Source organism: Cryptomeria japonica, unplaced genomic scaffold, assembly GCF_030272615.1.
Source record: "Cryptomeria japonica unplaced genomic scaffold, Sugi_1.0 HiC_scaffold_293, whole genome shotgun sequence".
Classification (NCBI taxonomy): Eukaryota; Viridiplantae; Streptophyta; class Pinopsida; order Cupressales; family Cupressaceae; genus Cryptomeria; species Cryptomeria japonica.
The window spans coordinates 37,131-60,638 of NW_026729115.1; the positions used below are offsets into that span (position 1 = coordinate 37,131).

A 23,508-nucleotide genomic window follows, 5' to 3' on the forward strand; every position below is an offset into this window, starting at 1 on the left:
AAAGATTTTATAATTGTCATTATATTTATTCATCATTATTGTTCAAATATTTAGAATAATACAAAATAAAATAATAAAGAAAATAAGTAAATGATATCAATAATATATAATTTTTAAAATTATAATTATAATATAATAAAATTAAAGTACTACATTGTCCTATAAGAAATAGAATGATACTTATGTGCCTTATAATCTACCAACATTTTAGTAATACATGTACAAATGTATATGATGATTATAATAATTTTTTCAAGATAATTTTAATAATTAAAAATTAATATCTAATTATATTTAAAATATTAGAAATTTAATATTTATCATAATCTCTCTTCAAATATATTGATTTATAATATAAAAATTTACAAAATGTATAATAACATATTATAAGATTCACTCTACCTACTACCTAAGTGCTTGTGGGAGAATTGCCACTCTTTGGAACCCTGCTTTTTTTGAAGGCTCACTGATTCACTCTAAGGCTCTAATTGGGAATCAAAGGAATGACCTTTGGATGTTTGTGGGAGATTTTGATTCCCCTTTGTACCCTTCTGAGAAAGCTAGTGGTTGTGAGGACTACTCGGACAGTATGACTGATCTTGTTGATTTCATCTCCTCCTCTGGTTTGATGGACATTAACCTCAATGATTTTAAGTTCGCTTGATTTTAAGTTCACTTGGTCTAACTGGCATCATGGGAACCATTTGATTTTGGATAGGGTGTTGGTTTCTACTAATTGGGTTTTATAGGGTAAAAGTCAACTCGGGTTGGTAAGTAGGGCGAGTCAACAGGGTTGTGAGAGGGGATGAAAATAGGGATGAGGGGATCGGAGGCCAAGGGTGTATGATTGGGCACGAGAGGGTTAGCAACAATAGGAGAGGGACCGAGATTTGTGGACAACACGTCTTTAGGGATCTCAATAATAGGAGGGGGAGGTTGCATATTATTAACATTTTTAGGGTTTACAGAAGTTTCACTAGATTATGCATTTGCTTCCTATGACTGATAATTAGGCAATATTTGCAAATATGCCCTTCTTTTTTGCAGAGAAAACAAGCATTTAATCCTCCAAGTATTTCAATCGGGCAGATGAATGTGTCTCCATTAATATCTAGGTTTAAACATGGTGGAATGTCGATTCCGAGCTTGATTGAGACAAGCATTCTTGCATCTAAGTTGAGCACCAATCTAGCAGTTTCATCAACCCTAATGATTTTACCAAAAGGTGCCATTATTTGGGGAAGAAAATGCCACAAAAAGGGGGGGACATCCTTGAGGATGACCCATCTGGGAGAGGATAGTGCAAGGAATTCCTCATTAATTGCCTCTGGAGTCCAGGCTAGGGCTCAAAAAGATGTATTTCCAACCATCCAGTACTGGCATTTACGAGCTTCCAACTGGGCTTCATGCGTGTTGAAGAAAATGAGAAAGAGACCTCTCTGAACTTGTCTACAAAATGTAATTTTAAGCCCTAGTTTAAGATTCCATAAATCATGAAACCAGTCGTCTATGAATTTTCTAGGTGGGCATTTTTTAGCATTAACACAGGCAAAAAAGATAGCAGTGTCACTTAATCTATGTTTTTCTAAAATAATTTCATCCAACATTTCAGAGTTCAGAGAAATGTAGAAAGAGCCCGAGGAATTGCAAGGGAGCTTACCGTCTTGACTAGGTCCTTCACCTGCTGGAGTCTTCAGGAAGTGCGTCGTTGAGCGGACTCCATCTGCAGTCTAGGCGATGGTCTCAACGAAGGACTTAGCTAGGGCTAGTAATGTCTATGGTGAGGGTTTAGGATTACTAATATCTCCGTCTGACTCTGGCTCCATTGGAAACCAAGGTTAGATCCACACGGGGGAGGGCCAGTGGGTGAAGTTAATCGCAATAAATATTTGCAGAGCAGAATAAATGAAAACACGAAATACAAATAGAAAGTCAGTGAAGAAGGATATGCAAACTAAGTGGAGGAGATTAACTCCTCCATGTAGACGTCGTGGATGTTGCGTCAGCCCCTGCGAGCCTTGATCTGGCTTCCACCCTCAGCGCTTTGATTTTCTCATAGAAATAGTTCTCAGAAATCTGGTGGTGTTCGAAGCTTCTGCGACTCCTGGTGCTTTGATTTTCACTCGGAGGAGCATTGGATCGACTGTAGCATCTTCGGTTTCAAGCCTTGCCTCCACAGGGAACTGCAACTTCTCACCTTCCAGGGCCTATCAAAAAGATTTTTGCGCACCTCCCGCACTCTAGGTCATCCCCTGCGTTTCTTTTCCTATCACTTTCGTATTATTCTTTTTGTTTGCTAGTAGACCCGATCCTTTCTCTTTCTTCTTTTTGCGGAGTCTAGAGTGGTTATCTTCATATTTTTTTTCTCTGATTTATAATATTAAAATTTATTCAATGTATAATAACACACTATAATATAATTATGCTTAGAAGTAACACTACACTAGTACCCCCAAAAAAAACCTAAGATATTTTGGAGGAAAATAGATGGCCTCATTTATCCTTAATTGTATCATTTGCCACTACAAAATCCCTATATTCATTAGCATTGATAATGGATGACCTTTTAAGAATCGGGATGTAAAAAAACTCCATGGAAAGTTCCAAATCCAATGCTGTTTCTCCACATGTTACTACCCGCAAGGCAATGACCAGACTGAGGCTTCCAACAAAAAAATCTTGAAGATATTAAAGAAGACACTCAATTAAGTTGTTTGTAATTGGTATGTCTAGTTGAACCTTGCTTTATGGGCCTATCAAAAAAATATCTGAACACCCACTAGTGCAACACCCTACTCCCTTGTCTATGGATCTGAATCCATCTTTCCCATTGAGGTTGACATGCCATCTTTAAGATTTCAACTAAAGGGATTGATACCCACTGAGGCTTATCGTGTTTCTAGGTTGTAGGAACTTGAGTTGTTGTATGAGCAGTGACAAAAGGCTTTCAATGATCTAAAGGCTTATCAACAATGTATGTCTAGGAACTATAATCATAGAGTCAAGCCTTGTGTCTTTTAGGTTGGTTATCTTATGCTCAAAGAGAACCCCCAAAATCAACAAGATCAAGAAAAGAAGGGAAAATTTGAGCCCAACTAGTTAGGTCCCTATGTTATTATGGTTGCTTATGGTTCAGGGGCCTATCAACTATTTACACATGAAGATGAGTTGCCAGATGACCCAATCAATAGTATGCATCATCATAATTTTTATACTTAAGCCTTTCTACAAACCTAAGGCAAGGGGTAAAAATACCAAAAAACAAAAAAATATGGAAAAATATAAAAAATACAGAAAAAAAATCAAGTACAAACAATTCATATCATCAGAAAAAGTGCAATAAAAGAAAGTAGTGAAAACTTGGTGACAAGCGCTACTTGTGATAAATCAACCCTTCTATCTATTTGGATTATAGGTTCTCATCCATAACCGTAATTATTATAAATACCCATAATAAAATCTCTTCAATAGCCATTTTTCTATTTATATACTTGTACCTATTCATAATAATGATAATCCTACTCATATCTTATCCATAGCCTATCCTTTTCCCAATGTGTATATCCTACCAATAAAATCCTACCATGCCTTGTGAGTTAGTGTTTTCATGCACCTATCTTATCCATTCCATAATAAACTCTCATCCACCTATCCACATTTCTTACATCCATAATAAATCAATCATTTGTAGACCAAAGGAAAACCCTTGACGTGGTTACAAAATGGAATCTTGAATGTCACACTTAAGAGGATAAAAATTTAGATTTTGATATATATTATTAGACAACAAGCGTCATAATAGCGAGATTTACAACAAAATAGTGACATGAATCATTGAACATTGACATGGAACAAAAAAATGACTATTTACATTAGAAACACCAAACATGGATGATCATATCTGTTTAAATAAGAAAACATATCTATGGCATAGAAGGTTCAATGTTTGTGTTTTTTTTTTCTCTTTTGTTTGTTGATGCAAGGGATACTTAGGTGGTCTTGGTCTCATTATACCTCGACGCTTAGATTAACTTGCTAAATCAAAATCCATGTAAGAAACTCAAGTCATACTAGTTTAATTATACCTAGGTGCTTGTATTTTCTTATAATATTTTTAAAAGCTCAATGGTGGAAAAGCGCTATCATAATATGCTTAAAAAGATGATTATTTAAGCATTTAGATAGAAATTGTATTTCATTATTATCCATTATTGAAATTTCATTGAACATCATTCATAAGGCTATTCTTTCATCATGTTATATGATCAATGGTTGTTATGTGAATTAATTGATTGAGTATTCTTGGACAAACTAAAGAAAAATTGCATCATTTTCATCATTTAGATTCATTCATATTCATCCATTTTTAAATTTTTTTTTTAAAACCCAGTGGTATCCCCGCAACCCAGCCCAGCGTCTCCCCTCGCCTTACCTTGGTCTTATGGATGCCAAGTTGGGGTTAAAGGAAAGGCGAGTTGAGGCGAGACTAGTCCATTGGACGTGCGGAGGCCACTCGCAAGCCCCAAATACCAACATGATAGATTTATCCATTGTTAATATCATCAAATTATCATGTACATAATCATAATTAAAATGTATATATAACATTATAGATATATCCATCATGTATCCATTTTATCATCCATCAAATAATTTTTCATATCCATACATTAATATATCATTTAGATATTCCATATGTATATAGCATCAATAAGTCACATCGTACATTATTCATCAATAAGAATATCATAACCATTACATTTCTAAAAACATCATCACATACATAAGCATCTGAATAGAACATTAAATAGACATCATTTCACATTATAAAACATCATAGGCATGAATAGGAATCATTATAAGCATGTAACTATAGAAATACTAAGAATTCATTATGCATATAGTCAATTAGAGTACATCATTATAGATAAAAATTATCAACATCATATGACATCATGAGTAGGATAATTATTATAGATGAGCATATAGGAAATCAAAACATCATACCATCATAAATCATTATATTAGTGTCCATAATCATGGTAGAATAAAATGCCATCATCTAGATCATCATAAACATCATCATAAGTATCATCATAGTAATCATCATAAAACATATGAATGGAAAAATCAAATAAAAACACATATAGGGTCCAATATCAATCTGCATATCATCATTAAATCATAAAAATGTCCAAGTATACAATGATATCAAAATCAGAAATGTCTAGTCAGATATAGTACATCAAAATCACAATCAAGACTCAAATCAAGTGGCACTACCTCAAGAAGGTGTGGGTTTAGGTTGATCAACTCCACTCACCCCTCTTGCTCCAGATGGCCCTCCTCCTAGATCACCTTGAGGAGGTCCCATAATCCCTATGTTAGACTTGTGTGAATATTGTCAGTTTTGTCATTGATGTCAAACCAATTATTCAGTTTGGTCTGAATGGTGTATGAAAATTGTATGTGCAGATGATGTATGCAGATTTGGTATTATTGGGATATAGTGCAGGAAAGTGTAGATGATCTATTGGAGTCACTTTCGAAAGGCCTTCATATTTTGATTTATGCTTTTGTGGTCTCAGTATTTGTTATTTGTTTCAGAATTAGCTATTTCAACATAGATAAAAATTATCAACATCATACGACATCATGAGTAGGATAATTATTATAGATGAGCATATAGGAAATCATAACATCATAAATCATCATATTAGTGTCCATAATCATGGTAGAATAAAATGCCATCATCTTGATCATCATAAACATCATCATAAATATCATCATAGGAATCATCATAAAACATATGATTGGAAAAATCAAATAAAAACACATGTAGGGTCCAATCTCCATCTGCATATCATCATTAAATCATAAAAATGTCCAAGTATACAATGATATCAAAATCATAAATGTCTAGTCAAATATAGTACATCAGAATCACAATCAAGTCTCAAATCAAGTGACACTACCTCAAGAAGGTGCGGGTTTAGGTTGATCAACTCCACTCGCCCCTCTTGCTCTAGATGGCCCTCTAGCTAGATCACCTTGAGGAGGTCTCATAATCCCTACGTTAGACTTGTGTGAATATTGTTAGTTTTGTCATTGATGTCAAACTAGTTATTTAGTTTGGTCCGAATGGTGTATGAAAATGGTATGTGCAGATGATGTATGCAGTTTTGGTATTATTGGGATATAGTGCAGGAAACTGTAGATGATCTGTTGGAGTCACTTTCAAAAGACCTTCATCTTTTGATTTATGCTTATTGTGGTCTCAATATCTGTTATTTGTTTTGGTATTAGCTATTTCAGTTATTACAATTGTATCTTTCATGTTTTGTGGTTAGGTATCTATGGTATGTGTAGTACTTGTGTTTTTTTATTTTGGAGTTGCTAGGCCTAGATCTTTGTGGTTTTGGGTCAATATTTATTGGTCTGATTGACCCCTCTTTTATTCTGGTAATTAAGGTATATTCATTGGTTAATGAATTGTGTAAAGCAAGCATTTAGATATCTTGCATAGGCTAACTCAATTATCATATTTTTGGTTAAGGCTTTATTGGATAACGTGTTGATCTGAGCAGCATATTACTTGTTCTTGGTGGACATATTATCCCGACATGTAAGGTTTTTTCTACATATATAGAACTGTATGAATGCATGGATGAGTAATAAGATATGAGTGGTAAGTAGTATATGAAGTGCGAGTTATAGAAAACCAAGTCGTTGGAGTAGAATTAGAGTGCATAACAGTGTTGTAGTAATCCTTCACCAGATCTGCTATAGGTGTTTGTGGATAGTAGTCCAAAGATATTTTACAAGATCTTCTATAGTTTTTTTGTTTTGCGATCTAAGCTTAACAGGGAACTTATTTCATGCAATTGGAGATGCAACTTTCTTTAGTTCATTTATTATTTTTGCAATGAGCATTCTGATAGTAAGTCGGCTTTGTAATCTTGCAGTGAGCATTTTGATAGTGAGCCAACTGACAATGAGCCACCCATTTTATAAACACCATTTAACTAGTTATATTATCCTGAGAGTTAACACTCTGTGATTTTTCCCATTTGGATTTTCCACGTATAAAATATAGTGTTCCATTTGTGGTTGTGTTTTCATATTTATTCTACATTTTTTGTGTTATGTTTGATTTGCTTAATTGGTGGTATTTGGTACATTTTAAAAAGGTCTTAATTTTTGGAGAAATTTTTTAATTGGTGAGAATACTGATCCCTGTCCCACTCCGTCTCAATATTTTGGTCCTTTCAACTAATGCAATAATTGGTATAAGATCCTTGGTCCCCTTCTTGAAGGCTTAAACTCTTGAGGGAGATCCTTGTTAGTTAAATCATGGCACCTATGTGTATGACAAGAAAATTTTAGTTTGATGAAGACTTGTAGATAGTTCTTGAAGATCCTCAAATTGTTGAATCATAGAATGAGGAGTTGAAAGCAAATGTGAAAGTAGTAAATGAATGTGTGTGCGGAAGATAACAAAGAAAAACTAAAAATTCAAGCTAAGGCATATGAAAGTTAACAATCAGTTGAAGTAGGCGAATGAGAGTGTTCAAGATCGAATGCAAAATATTGAGGAGAAGAATAAGATAGAGAAAACCATGGAAGAATAAATCAAGCTAAAGACTAAAGAATGTGAGAAGCTAGAGGAAGAAGTGAAGAAGCTAAAGTCGGAGAATAAGGTTCTTGATAGTAGTAAGCTTTTGGAAGAATTAAAAAAAATCCAAAAAGCTCATTTGGATAGGACTGGACTTGGATTTCAATCTGGGGAATGTTCAAATTAGGTTGACAAAGAAAAAGGTAAAGAGGTTAAGACAAAAGCAGAGAAGAAATCAAAAGATGTAAGCAAGATCCAAAACCAGAGTACTAATGGAAAAAAGTCATGGGTTCGTCAATCGAATGCACAAAGGTACCCATCATTTAACAACTATTATTTTTAATGCAATAAATTTGTTCGTAAGGCTACAAGCTATAGAAGTATTCAGTGTTATAACTGCAAGAGGTTTGGTCATAAAGAAAATCACTATAAAAATCATAATCCAGCTAGAGAAAACTAATTTCATGGATATTGTCATATATGAAATGGTTATGGTCACAAAGATAATCAGTGCAGATCAAGAACTGTTCTGGAAAAATTCCTTAAATAAGAACATTAGTTGTTACAAGTGCAAGCAATGTAGACACTATGCTAATAAGGGAAAAAATGGAAATATGGAGAGATTTGCTAAGAAAAATATAATGAAGGATAATTAATCAAAGAAAAAGGAATTTTTGTTTTGAAGAAAGAATGAAGTGGGTAATGAAAGCAAGTATAGTGTATCAGAATCTAGTGCAAGCACCTCTTCCTTTGGTGTCTAAGCACATTGCTTCAGCTCAAAGGGAAAATTTGAAAGAAAAATTTGTGAAAATATCCCAAATTTGCTAAACCATGAGACTACCATATTTTATAATCTCTTTTGGAATAGAACATTCTAAATTGGGTGTCTCATTCCCAAATAGGCATGTGTCCTTATGGACACATTTCATTTACTTACATGACACATTCCCTTCTTAGGGACACTTATCTTCCTCTCATCCCTCTCCAGCTCTCCCTTTAGCCTATTTACATCTCCCATTTTCCTTCCTTATTCTTCCACTTTTCATTTTCATACCTCCATAATGCATAATTGTTCATCCATTTCCATTTTCATAACCTCATATTGCAAAAATATTTTCTCATCTTTTACTCATCCACATGCATTTAGCATAGCATTTAAAATCACATCTTTCTTAGTTTCCATCTTGCATTCACTACCATGGAGCAAAATCGGGTATCTACCATTCAATAGGAACACATCAAATCAAGGGACAATCAAATCAAAGGATAAATCTAGAGTTCTCATTTTAATTTCTATTAGGTTGTTTATCTAATTTTCCCTCTTAATCGTCCTAGTCTTGAGTGTTTGAATGGATTTTGTGTAGTTAGATTGTTAAATAGCTTTAATTTCATTTGCACATTTTCACTCAGACAATTTTATTTTAATAATAAAAAATATTTTTTCTTATCAAATAAGTTTTAAAAGATATTTATTTAATTTTAAATTTTCCTACATTTCGTTGTGAGATCATTTATTTCTTTATTGGTAGATATTCTAGGAATTCATGGCAGTGGAGTGCAGTGTGTGGCATTTACAATGCAGACCTACAATGCAAGATCTAGAAAGTTGTGAGATAAAGGTACATCACTACAAAATAAGTTTGGATAATATATCTTTATAAGATTGGACATATTAGATAGAAATAAATTAAGTATATTTTTGAAAAAAAAAAAGCAATTTTCTACTATTTGTGTGCAATGTGAACCAATAAAAACAAAGAAAAATGATTTTTATAATTATTTAATTTAAAAAATTGATTAAGAATATAGAATAATTTTAAAATTTTGTAATTCTATATGATGATTGGATAAATAAGTGGAAACAATTCAATGCAAAACCCTTCATAATAAGACACACCTAGATTTACATTGAGTGATCCTAAAGTATTTAAAAAATCTTTCGTTTGCTAGGTAGTCTATCCCACACTTCCATATAATGTGTAAGCTTAAATATAATACTTAAGATTTTAAGTACTTATCAGTATAATAAACCAGGAAAAAGCATTATGGCATTAATAAGGGTAAATCCCATTTTTAACATAGGTGTCTTTAATAAAGTTGAACCTAAGGTTGTTCAAATATCATAGTAAAAGATATTAAGGAACTTGCGTACCTTTCAAATTGAATGAGGAATTAAAGGAGGTAAAATGAATGGTGGAAAAATAGGCACTAAGACAAGTTGACCCCATTAAAAAAAATGCTCCTCGACTCTTCTCCTTCTAAGGGAACACTTTGATATTAATTATTTTTGAAAGAAATCAATCCTCGTATCTAGATAGAGAATTATCATTCAATATAGAAATTTCTATTATATTATTGGTAATTTTATTCCACAACATTTAAGACAATTAAATTTATAATTAAGATTTATTCTGAAGAAATTTATTTTTATGTTTATATAGATCAGCACCACACAATATAAAAATTTGTAATATTATTTTTCAAAACTATAGGGTGTACACCATCTACTATAAAAATTAAGGAAGGGCAAACATTTATTTATAAATAATATTTTAGATTGTTAAGTTCAAAGACAGAATTGATTACACAATTTTACCTAGAGATTCATTATTATACCTCCCTCTCTTTTTCCTTTAAAGAAATCAATGTGAACTTATGCCCATCATTTTGAATAGTAAGTAGCATTCTTCTACAGTCATGAATAGCTCCTCTATCATAATGCCAAGGCTTTCCCAACAAGACATGACAGACACTCATAGATACAATATCACATAGAAATTCATCTCTAAAAGCCCCAATGTTGAAACTTACCAAACACTTTTCCTTTACCTCTATCTTTTGATCATCTTGTAGCCAACTCACCTCATAAGGAAAAGGATTCTTAAGCCTCTTCAATCCAAGCTTCACAACCATCTTCTCATATACTAAATTATCAATACTCCCACTATTTACAATGACCTTGCATCACTTACCACGTAATTTGCATACAGTCTAGAAAATACTCTTCCTCTGAGTAGATCCGGTATCCTTTCTTCTGAACATAATGGATTCTCCTTGCTCTAGTGCAAAGTCAAATCTGGTACCATCTGGTTCCTCACTTGCCACACAACTTTTTGACATTCCTTGCTTACATTTATAGAATCTATGTCTGGTTTCTCCACACTTGAAACATTTGCCAGGAAATTATCTACCGGTACTGCTGATACCTTTCCTTGGTGTCTTTTGTTCCAGTTCTTTGCTCCACTTAGGTTTTGACTCCTCTTCTTCAACGGGTTTCTTCATACTGTTAAGCTTCTTCAACTATGGAAACCTTCAACATACTCATCTCATCTCAATGTTAAAAGCAAGTTCATTGATGTACCTCACCACCTTTTCTCTATTGATCTCTCTATGTCCAGATCTCATCACAACCATGTATAATTCCTCAGTATATTCCTTCACAATCATGTTTCTCTGTTTTGGGTTCTACAACTTCTTGAACAATTCCAATTCATAGTCTCCCGGTATGAACTTGGTCTTCAATCTTGCAACCATCTATCTCCACCGGGTGATCTTTAAATCATCATTCTCCACTCAAGGTATTCCTCCAACTCTCAGATCCAATCGATTAGATCCTCCGAGTTCAGCATTGTGAAAAATTTAGAAACCTCAACTTTATGAACTTTATGAACTTTACTTGCTTGTGCCACTTCTCTTAGGAATCTTTCCTCTCTTTCATCTTCTAGTACTTTAGCTTCCTCAAGCTCTTCGCTGACTTCGTCATATTCATCCTCAGAATCAGGGTTTCTCTCCAAACCATCCTAGGTATTTGAAATCTTATTCCTTAATTCAATCTTGAAGTCTTCCCTCATTTTCTCCACCCTTTGGGGGCTTGTCCTCCTTGGTGGCATCTCTTCTTCCACTCCATTGAACTGCCTCAAACCAACAATCTGACTATTGGTTTCAATTGCCTGCCCTCAGTGACCTATTGAACACACACACAACCTGCCTCCAATTGGTGATCTATCCACCTCAAGGAATCTGTCAATGTTTACAAATAATTCTTCCACTAGCCAGTCCATAACTAGCTCTGATACCACTTGGTGTAGCCATAACTAGGAAAAACCCTCAAAAGAGTCAACCAACTTATGTAGCAAGAGAGACACAACAAACACAACAAGAAAATATAATAATTTCACATAAATAGATCATTTAAAGCCTTAGAGCTTCTGGCCATCATCCGTGTATCATCATATTATCATCAAAGAACATTTGGTAATTAACCAGTTACATGCAGGCTTCAAGCTAGATACAATCCAATCGGGACTATAAGAATCAACCGGATCACAACGTGCAAATATCAATCCTTATTCTAAGTTTTACTTTCTCTTCCCCCTAGAAATGGTACATAACATCATATTTATACTCACTGGAACATGAAACATTCACCAATACAAGAAAATGAAACATGTAATTAGGTCAACCCTAAGAATTAGGTAAATCTTTCTAGAAAATAACAACCAAGTGATGTGGTTCAGTAGGAAGGTCGGCCACACACCAAAGAGCATCGAACAAGGCCCAAGATTGTTCCACATGCCAAAAATCATGTCGGTAATGAAGAAAAACCAATGGGTAAGAACAAAAACTATCTCAGAACCCAGAAACACTCAATCAGAAGCCATATCTATCTGGAAAAGAACCCAAATAAACTGAAAATATTGAATCAAGCACATGAAACCATCTAGAAAATAAAAAATAAGATCTGCCACGAAGTACAAGCAACTCTCGGTAGCAACCAGTAAGAACACAAAAAACTGCACAAAGAACTAAATAAGAACAAAATTGAAAGGAAATATTTTTGGTTGATGCCAGATTGCTCATCGACCAAGGATGCTCCTGCATCACTTTAACTTTAGGTTCTAAATCATGTCTCTCTTTTTTCCTTTTATTTCCTTTTAGAGGTCTTCTTCTCAATTTTTATAGTCTTAATAAGGGTTCCAGGCAAACTCAATATTACCAATGGTAGGATAAACACAAATCTTATCCTTGTTTAACCAAATGCCTCAAAAACTCTCTGCAAAACAACATCCTTAAATAGTCTATCCATTCTTTTATCATGTCCTTTCTGAATTTTCTCTTCCCCCATCCTTTCTTCAATTTCTTCCACTATACCAAAACTAAACTTCCTCTTCATAAATGTCATAACGAAGCTCAAAATCCATATTATTTTGGGTTCTACTGCTAGAATATAAAAGTTGTCCCTACTTACTAGAAACGTGACTGCGTCTTTGTATTTCCAAACCACAAATGGAGGAAATCTTTGTACCTTTTGCATTGTGTCATATTTTTTTAACATGCTAGAGAATATGCTATTCTATGCCTTGTTATCTATTTTGAACTCTATAATGTTTTCTTTGATTTGTAATTCAATAGGAGATGAACTTCCCTAAACACAATTATCTTTTTCCTAAAGTTCATTCATAAACATGAAATTTAAAAAAATAATCAAGGAGCCATATTTGAATTCATATTTACTCACCTTGGTCCTTTTAAGATTAACTAGTAGCTACTACCTCATCATCTCACTGAAGTAAAAATTCTCTTCAACAACTACAATTTGATGTTCAATATGAATTTCAATTGTGTTCCTTTAATACATACTTACTCACCTTAGTCCATTTAAGATTATCTAGTATAAACAAGGACATGGATAACCGATGGAGATAGGAAACCACCCGACCATGTGGAACCTGAAGTCCCACCCCCCATGCTAGGAGATAGACATATGGCCCTCAAAAAAGTAGGGAGCCAAAGGAGGGAAACTACCTATACCCATGGGTTAACATACAAGGGAACTCAAGGATACAATTTACACAAGGGCCATTTTAGGAACTTACTAGCAAACTCACAAGGGTAGAACACTATATTTACCTAATGGTTCTATACAAGTGACATAGGTGTAAGACATCAAAATGCATCAAAATATGATTCATAATAGTCCATATATACCCATGAATAGTAACAACATCACATATACAAGTAATCCAATCCAAGTCCATTTTTAGGTACACATTCCATCTTGAATCCATCCAAAAAACAACTCAAAGCATCAAGAGGTCATAAAATACCTCACAAGACATCAATAACATTTATCACATAAATAAAATAGGTCCATATACATTCTTTAAACAACATCATAAACTAAAAATTCAAGTAATCACCTCCTAACCTCATAAAACTCATCACAATTTTATGAAACTGGAGGGAAACAATAATAAAACCATATAGAACCAAATTATACTCGAAAAACCCTCCATAAACAATAATTATAGATGCAAAAGGGAAACGATCTCATTTAATGAGTTTTCCAAACATATCTCCAAAACCAACCGTTAAAAATATCAAAATGGAGGAAGGCAAAAGGAACATCCATAAGCCAATCAAAGCAAAACAATGTCATCATTTAAAAAAAAAATGAATACACAAAAAATGACATGAAAATACCTCAAAAATATTCCATTCCAATATCATTTGAATGAAGGATAAAAAGTTCAAAAAAAACCCGTCTCAAATGAGGAGAAATGAAGGAAAGACACTTGCCCTTCTCAAGGATAGTTGTCTTCCTCTCATCCCTCTCCATCCCTCCCTTTAGCCTATTTAAACCTCCCATTTTCCTTCCTTATTCATCCACTTTTCATTTTCATACCTCCATAATGCATAATTATTCATCCATTTCCATTTTCATAACCTCATATTTCATAAATATTTTCTCATCTTTTACTCATCCACATCCATTTAGCATAGCATTTTGAATCACATATTTCTTAGTTTACACCTTTCATTCACTATCATGGAGCATAGTCGAGTATCTACCATTCAACAAGCACACATCAAATGAAGGGACAATCAAATCAAAGGATAAATCTAGAGCCTTCGTTTTAATTTCTATTAGGTTGTTTAACTAATTTTCCTTCTTAATTGTCCTAGTCTTGAGTGTCCGAATGGATTTTGTGTAGTTAGATTGTTAAATAGCTTTAATTTCATTCACACATTTTTTATTTTAATAATACAAAATATAGATTCTTATCCAATAATTTTTTAAATATATTTATTTAATTTAAAATCTTTCTAAATTTCGTTGTGAGATCATTTATTCCTTTGTTGATAGAAATTCTAGGAATTCATGGCAGTGGAGTGCGGGGTGTGGCATTTACAATCGAAGATCTAGAAAGTTGTGAGATAAAGGTACATCACTACAAAATACGGTTGGATAATATATCTTTATAAGATTGGACATATCAAATAGAAATAAATTAAGTATATTTAAAAAACAAATAATAATTTTCTACTTAAATTGTGTGTAATATGAACCAATAAAAACAAAGAAAAATGGTTCTTATAATTATTTAATTTAAAAAATAGATTCAGACAATAAATTTTTTTGTTAAAAGTTTGTAATTCTATATGATGATTGACTAAATAAGTGGAAACAATTGAATGCAAAACACTTCTTAATAAGTTTGTATTTAAAAAATATTTCATTCGCTGGGTAGTCTATCCCACACTTCCATATAATCTGTAGGCTTAAATATGATACTTAAGATTTTAAGTACTTATCCCTATAATAAACCACGAAAAAACATTATGGCATTAATAAGGGTAAATGCCATTTTTAACATAGGTGCCTTTAATAAAGTCGGACCTAAGGTTGTTCAAATATCATAGTAAAATATATTAAGGAAGTTGCGTACCTTTCAAATTGAATGAGGAATTAAAGGAGGTAAAATGAATGGTCGAAGAATAGGCACTAAGACAAGTTGAGCCCTTTAAAAAAAGCGCTCCTCGACTCTTCTCCTTCTAACTAGATTTTTTTACATTCTTTAACTAATGAAATGATTTTGTTACAGAGTGGGAACATTGATATTAATTATTTTTTAAAGAAATCAATCATTGTATCTAGATGGACAATTATCATACGATATAGAAATTTCTATTATATTAGTGGTAATTTTATTCCACAACATTTAAGAAAATTAAATTTATAATCAAAATTTATTCAAAAGAAATTTATTTTTATGTTTATATAGATCAGTACCACACAATATATAAATTTCTAATATTATTTTTCTAAACTATAGGGTGTACACCATCTACTATAAAAAATAAGGGCAAACATTTATTTATAAATAATATTTAAGATTGTTAAATTAATAGACATAATTGATTACACAATTTTACCAAGAGATTCATTATTATACCTAGATAGATCGTCATTAGATAATGAAGAAAGTTTTAATATGTTGGTGGGCTAAGTGCATAGAAATGGGGTTAATAAAGAACGCAAATGTCCACCTTGTTATTAAAAACAACAAAGTCTATCTTTTAAAAATTAAAATAAAAAATTACTTCAATTCTAAAAAAATCTTAAAATAATTAAATAATAATGACTAAAAAATGTTATTTGTATTCAATGATTTTGAAAAGACAAAGGAAAATTTTTGGTTGCACATTCTTTCTTATAATTTTAAAAATAAAACATACATAAAATGATTATGATGTTGCTATCATGATACAATTTATTGATATACAATTATTCATTCTCTGACTCAAAAATCACACATGAAAATATTATTTGACATTTTGAATAAATTCTTTATACTTATCAATTCATAAAATAATTAAAAATAAAACACTCCTTGAAAAGTTGGGATATTGCTATTAGGATCAATCTATTGATAAAGAAGTCATTGATTGTTTGATTCAAAAATTTCACATGATATCAAATTTGCCACCTTCAATAAAAATCCTTATATTTATCAATACATGAAAGAATTATGATGTTGTTATCTATTATGATCCAGTTTATTGACCTAGAAATTTGTTAATCTAAAACAAGAGATGCAAAGCATCAAGTTATTGCAATTGGCGCGGTGAGTTTAGACTAGATAAAATTAGAGATAAAGATAAATAGGAAGAAGTAAAGAAATATATAATCACCATTACAATAAATACTATCAAAATATTGAATTGTTTTTAAGATAATATATAATTGCTTTATTTTTAAATTTTGATTTAAATTTAATAATTTTTTTGGGAAAAACAACTATATGTATTTTTGTAAACTATTTATACAATAAACTTCACACAATATAATGCATTAAACAATGAATATTACATGATTAATTCTAAAGGCTCCCTTATGTTCAATCATAGAACCATTTTTAAAGCCTAAAGCAAAAACAGAAACATGATAATTACCTATTAATAAAGGCTTTTATTTTTTACCTTCAATTTGACAACCTTTAGATATCAAAATGTTAATATTTAATAAAAGCATAACTTCAAAATAAGTAAAGAACAAAAAAAAATTAAACTATAACTTTTAGATAAATTTATAAATAAATTTTTTTAAATTATATAATTAATCAAACATATTTAAAATTAAAAAAAATTAAAAATAAATCTGTTATTGCATAATTAGAATTTATCAACAAGCATCTTAAAAAGTAAAATGAAGAAAATAAAAGAATTTAAAATTAAATAATATTATATTTTAATCACACATATTTATATATATATATATATATATATATATATATATATATATATATATATATATATATATATATATATATATATATATATATATATATATATATATATTAAGCATTCTAAAATTCGTTTTAAAAAAATTGATTAACTTAATAACCTACTTTCCCTTTAGATTTATAATTGGCAGTATGTGTGTTTAATAAATTTAATACTTGCTCTTACATTTAAAAGTAGTTGATCATAATGATTTGTTATGTATAAGCCATGGAATCCGAAGTGTCAGTTGTATCTTAATATAGGACGCATATATTCTGGTTCCAAAATACCAGTATGGATTGACTAACACGCGTGTTACTCGCACGCTTTACATCCTCGATTTTGTAATTAACAACTGCAATTGACTAATCTGTCCCAAACACGTTGTACGAAAGGTCCGTTTTGGAGCCAGAATAGACGCAGCCCTTAATATATATGTACGATGAAATCCACTAATACCAATACAGTATTAAATCTCTAGTGCAAACAACCATTGGGTTTGATTTTTTTTGTACGAATGGTTATTGTATTTAAATTGAATCAAATACATAAAGTTGTAAAAAAATAAATTTATAATTGATTTAGTACATTGGTCATATCAATATCATTAATGAAGAGATAAATATGTTATTTTATGGAAAAATAAATAAAAATTCTACCTACTATTTTTTGTCTGAGCCAATAGAAATAAAAAAAATGATATTTTAAAAATGATATTTTTTGTCTGAGCCAATAGAAATAAAATAAATCTTTCTTTGAAATTATTGGCATGCAATACACAAAAGTAGTCTTAGGTTGAAATTAATGGCATACCAGCCAAATGGAATGTCCAGGGTTGGTGACCGACTCAAGGAGTCTTACGTTAAAAGTAGTTGCATGGTATCTAATTAAAAAATTCAAGTGTCCGTGATCATTTATAATTTGAGTTAATTGAAATTACGATTAAGAGAAGTGAAACTATTTAAGAGGAATCAGATCGATTTCAATTTCAAGTCTATACGAGGGGTTAGATCAACTAGTGAGTATGGAGATTCTCTTCTGTCTCATTTCATGCCTGCTGCTTTTCACAAATCATAATGACCTCCACTGTTCAGCGGTGGCAACGCAGAAATTGGGTGAGTGCATTCTTTCAGTATTTCATTTCAAATTTCAATGTTTTATATGAAGGATGCGTATAAAAATTACAATGCTTTTTAAGTTTGGTATGTAATATAGTAATGTGAGTTGTTTTGTGTTTGGCGTTTGCAGAATACCCATATCCTTTTATGACATTTGACGCTGAAAAGGCAGCTGCAAGAACATATGATTACATTGTGATTGGAGGAGGCACAGCAGGGTGTCCTCTCGCTGCAACTCTGTCACAGCACTATTCTGTTCTTTTAGTGGAAAGAGGAGATTCCCCTTATGGAAATCCTGACACTGCAGACAATAAAGGCGTATTCAAGGCTTCGGAGGATCCCAACGAGTTGCCTTATGTCATGCAAGGATTTGTCTCAGAGGAGGGAGTGCGGTCGGTAAGGGGAAGAGTCCTGGGAGGTGGATCAGCCATTAACGCTGGTTTCTACAGCAGGGCAAGTTCAGAATTCATTCGAGAGATGGAGTGGGATGAGAAACTTGTGAATGAGTCGTACGAATGGGTGGAGAAGTTGATGGCCTTCAAACCAGACAAGCTTTTCCGTTGGAATTCTGCTGTGAAGGATGCACTTTTGGAATCTGGAGTGCTTCCTTACAATGGGTATACTCTGGATCATTTGGAGGGAACCAAGTTCAGTGCTTCGACCTTTGACAACGAGGGAAGGAGACACACAGCTGCAGATCTTCTGCAATATGCAAATCCAGATAACATTGTGGTTCTTCTGAATGCTACAGCCACCAGAGTCCTCTTTGACTCGTCGTCAGGTACGCTTGCACTTTCACTTTCGTGCTTTCCTTTTTTCAGTATTGGCGTGAGCCCCTCTTTCCCTAAATATTAATCAAATCAGTTTAATGGTTTTAGATATACCTATATTTTGAAAAGAATAATAATTTTATATTGTTAAAAATGTATTAATTAGAATAATAATTCTCTTCACATATAGTTTTAACAATATAATTATATTGTTTGTATTTTTCTTATTTTTTCATTTTTTTTATTTATTCAACTTTACCATTTTCTAAAATTAAATTAAATCTATGCTATTATGACAATATTTTAAGTTACATTAGAATATTAATATTGTCTATAAAACAATGTTGCAGGAATACGGAAGGCTAATGGTGTTGAGTTGATGACTAGCATTGATAATCTCTTATATCAAGTATTTATCAACTATTTGTCAAAATGGAGTGAAGTAATTTTATCAGCGGGAAGTATAGGTAGCCCTCAACTTCTTTTATTAAGTGGAATTGGCCCATTAGAACAACTTGATGAATTGAACATTACTGTATTGTTAGATCTAAACTCAGTAGGGAAAATGATTCAAGATCCCCCATGTACAAGAATCATTTTGAAATCTGCTAAGGCACTTGAATTTGAAACACCACAAGTAGTGGGTATAATAGACAATTCCCATGTCTACATTTGGGGTGGTAGCTATTTTCAGCAAAAAAACTCTATAGATGATCAATATATAGGAGCTATCTTCAGCAAGGTGGCATTTCCCTTATCAAGGGGTGAGCTTCGACTTAGTAGCAAAAATGCCAAAGATAATCCATTTGTAAGATATAATTACTTTTCTCATCCATTTGATGTACAAGAATGTATTCTTGCTATGAAGGTATTGTCAAATATTACCATGACAACTTCTATCCAAGAATTTGCATTTAATACTGGAATTCAATTCATAGGGTCCAAATTGCCGCAAAATATACTGGATAATGATGCCTTGGAAATTTTTTGCAAAGATACCGTAGGAACACTTTGGCATTACCATGGAGGGTGTGAAGTTAATCATGTGATTGACAAAACATTTCAAGTGAAAGGTGTTGATGGTCTAAGGGTTGTGGATAATTCCATTTTCAAGGATACCCCTGGGACAAATCCACAAGCCACTATCATGATGCTTGGAAGGTATTGTTTGTCCTTTTATATTATATTATATAAAAATAATTTAAATTATAATATTATTAACATTTTTTTAATTGCATATGTGTAGGTATGCAAGAATTCGTATCCTTCAAGAGCAGATGAACATTTGTCAATATTAGACCATTTTCAAATATTTTTATAATAAGATGTCACAAACTTATGTTGTTTATTCGCTATTGACATCAAATAGAATGATTTAATTTCTAATAATTTACTTTTCATATAATGTTTATATTCAATTGTGGTTTAATATATATTAATTTACAAAATTACAAAGCAAAGAAAAAATGAGGGAAAACTTTGATGATAATATTTATGCAAAGATATAGATATAATTACTTCAAAGAAATAGGATTTAAAAAAATACTATTTTCTTCTCTAAATTTTTTTGAAATGAATTATTAGACTACTATATTTTATTAAAAATGATAGAATAAAACATTCACATTTACTATAAGTTGTTGAACACTATCGGATGTTGAGAGGGGGGAGATCAACTTACACTTAAAACTTGATCAGATTTAGCATTCATTATTTCTACCATATCCATGAATGTAAATAATTGAAATCACAAAGACAAACATATATAACACCAAGACTTTTACTTGAAAAACACAAAGAGGAAAAAACCATGGTGAGAATCATACTCACAATATATCTTTGAGATTAATTACAATGTTTTCGCTAACTACGAAGTAGCTCATTGCCCCTGAGAGGACTTGCACAACTAAAGATCAAATTTTCAGGGTAAGATAGTAAGCTCATTCAAATACAATGAGATCAAAAGATTCAACTAGAAGAGTACTGCATTAAAATGCGGATTATAGTTTAATACTCATCTGAAACAACCTTTACCACTACTATGCAGCACATCAAGAATGTATTTCTGAACCCTTCTCTACATTAGGAATGCAACATATTCCTCCATGCCACTTCTCAAGACTACCCAAATATGAATGTAGGTAAGAACATCTTCAACATTCGATCACCTAGTCTTCTAAGAGCATGACATATAATAAGGATGTACATCCAAAAATACTATTATATAAATCAAATAATCATCTAAGGTATATCCACCATGTACTAGACTAAAGAGTATGACATATTGTTCAATGAAATAGTCACACATAGTTGAAACACTATACCAGTATATACACTCATAAATCAAAGTTGTAGGAGCATCATTATATACTACTTTAAATGTTTATATATGCTTATCAACATTATAGATATAGCCGCACAACATCTGTATAACCATATATCACTACACCATGTAGAAAATATCATTCAAACCACAAGTTTGACATCAATGATGACATGAAATCCATATTTAGCACAATATCCCCCTTTGACATTGATAGAAAACCTTGAGCCAACATTTATCTCTCCTCTTTTGACATCAAGGACAAAGGGCACATGAAAAATATATAACGTTGTGTTGTCTATATAACTCACCCTATTTATAGGATGTCTTCAACAGTAGAATACCTAAAATAAAATTTCACCCATACTATTACATAAATACACAATCAAAAAAATATATTACCGAAAGTTCATCTAAACATCTTGCATGGTAGGGATTATCATATCTTTATGAATAACCTTCAATTGTGCCCAAGCAAAGCTACAATCAACTCCCACATTATCAAAACTGTGAGCTAGCTCTCCATCTTCAAAATGAGTTGTTGTGCAACTTTACAACTTCCAAACTTAGATACTAATAGAGTCTTTCAAAATTTTTACCATTCCTATGACATGCATATCAACAATATTCCTTAATCTGAAAAAAGTATTTATTTACCTTCTCTTATTGATCTACCAATTGATTTACATTTGTATACTAATTTTCTACTTTTCTAGCATTTTCATTTTCATATTTTTTAAGATCAATAGACTTAAATATCTCTAGAATACGAGCCTCAAGAGTTTTTATATCCTTTTGAATTTTACTTGTGGATTCAAGCTGGGCGTGAAAAAACTTGTATACTTGTCTCACACTATCTACGCTCTACTCAAATGCTGCAATATCGTCCTTTAGATGGTTGTGTGTCTTTGCACACACTTATTCACTCCGTCTTCTATCAACCTCTTCTCTAAGTCACTTGAGGTAGTTGCTTCAAGAATGAAATCGTATCATTACAAAACCTCTAATAGAGTTCACAATTTCTCTTCACCAATTAAGGATTCATCTAATTTAGAATAAAAAACATTCTCTTAGAGAAACTTCAACATATCCTCAATTAGTTCAATTAAATACTTGTTTATAGCTATATGATGAAAGACATCACCAAAGTGAAACATTTAGAGAGATGATAATTTGTTAAATATAATTTTCCTTCTGTTACTAGTACTTATAATGCCTCTAGTGTATCTATCAATTGAAATTTCATCTAGAATTAAAGAAACATGGGAATATTGGAAGCTTCACCTATAGACACTCTTCTTATTGTCTTTTCTTTCTCCTTCAAGATCATTTCTTCTTTCTTCTTTTCTATTGCATGGTCTATTCTTCTGTCTATCTTCTCATTTTCATCTATTTGTTAATGCTTCTCCCTTTTTTTTTATACATCTTTCTTTTTCTTCGTTTCTTCCTTAGGAAATTTCATTGCACTTTGACCAAATTCTTATCAAAATTCACTTGAATATCTAGAATAGTTTCCAGACCACCTACATCAATCTTGTGTTCCTCTATTCCCTTCTTAGGGACAAACATACTGCCACTTGTTTCTCCACTACAAATTCTTGTGTTTTTATCCTCCTTTGGAGAAGACAAAATCTTCACCACTTCTTCTACATCCTCAACTACTATATCATTTGGTTGTTTCACTATTATCTTTAGGTCTTCAATATATCCACCCATAATTTGATTTACCATTTTTTTATTTTTGAACCTTGCACTAAGAATTTATGGAATTTTACTTCTTGCTTCTAGAATAAGTAGGAGCAAAAATTATCAATAGCACTTGCCCTTATGTTATTCTCCTTTTTTACTACATTCTTTCTCTTTTCTATGAAGATTTATATCAAACTTTTGGGTAGTATCTCTTTAATATCACTAATTTTTGTAAAAATAATCAAGTACCTAATCACAACCTTTTCTATTGTTTCTTTATTCACTAGATGAGACTCATCATACATATTTACTATAAACCACAATTATTTATGCATTCATATTCCACTTAGAAGGCTATCCAAATCAAGTGGGTAATAATTTGGACCACCTTTGGGTTTTTCTTCCCTCTTAGTCAGCTTTTGTACT

The 23,508-nt window shown here is 31.9% G+C and overlaps 1 protein-coding gene across 1 annotated transcript; it reads left to right on the forward strand.

The window, feature by feature from the left end:
- Positions 1-18,161: 18,161 nt before the first annotated feature.
- On the forward strand, positions 18,162-20,418 carry LOC131855954 ((R)-mandelonitrile lyase-like). The gene is made up of 4 exons (XM_059215810.1): positions 18,162-18,297; positions 18,431-19,081; positions 19,421-20,231; positions 20,317-20,418. The coding sequence occupies exons 1-4, from the start codon at positions 18,207-18,209 to the stop codon at positions 20,366-20,368; spliced, it is 1,605 nt and encodes a 534-aa protein (XP_059071793.1). The 5' UTR covers positions 18,162-18,206; the 3' UTR covers positions 20,369-20,418.
- Positions 20,419-23,508: the final 3,090 nt, after the last annotated feature.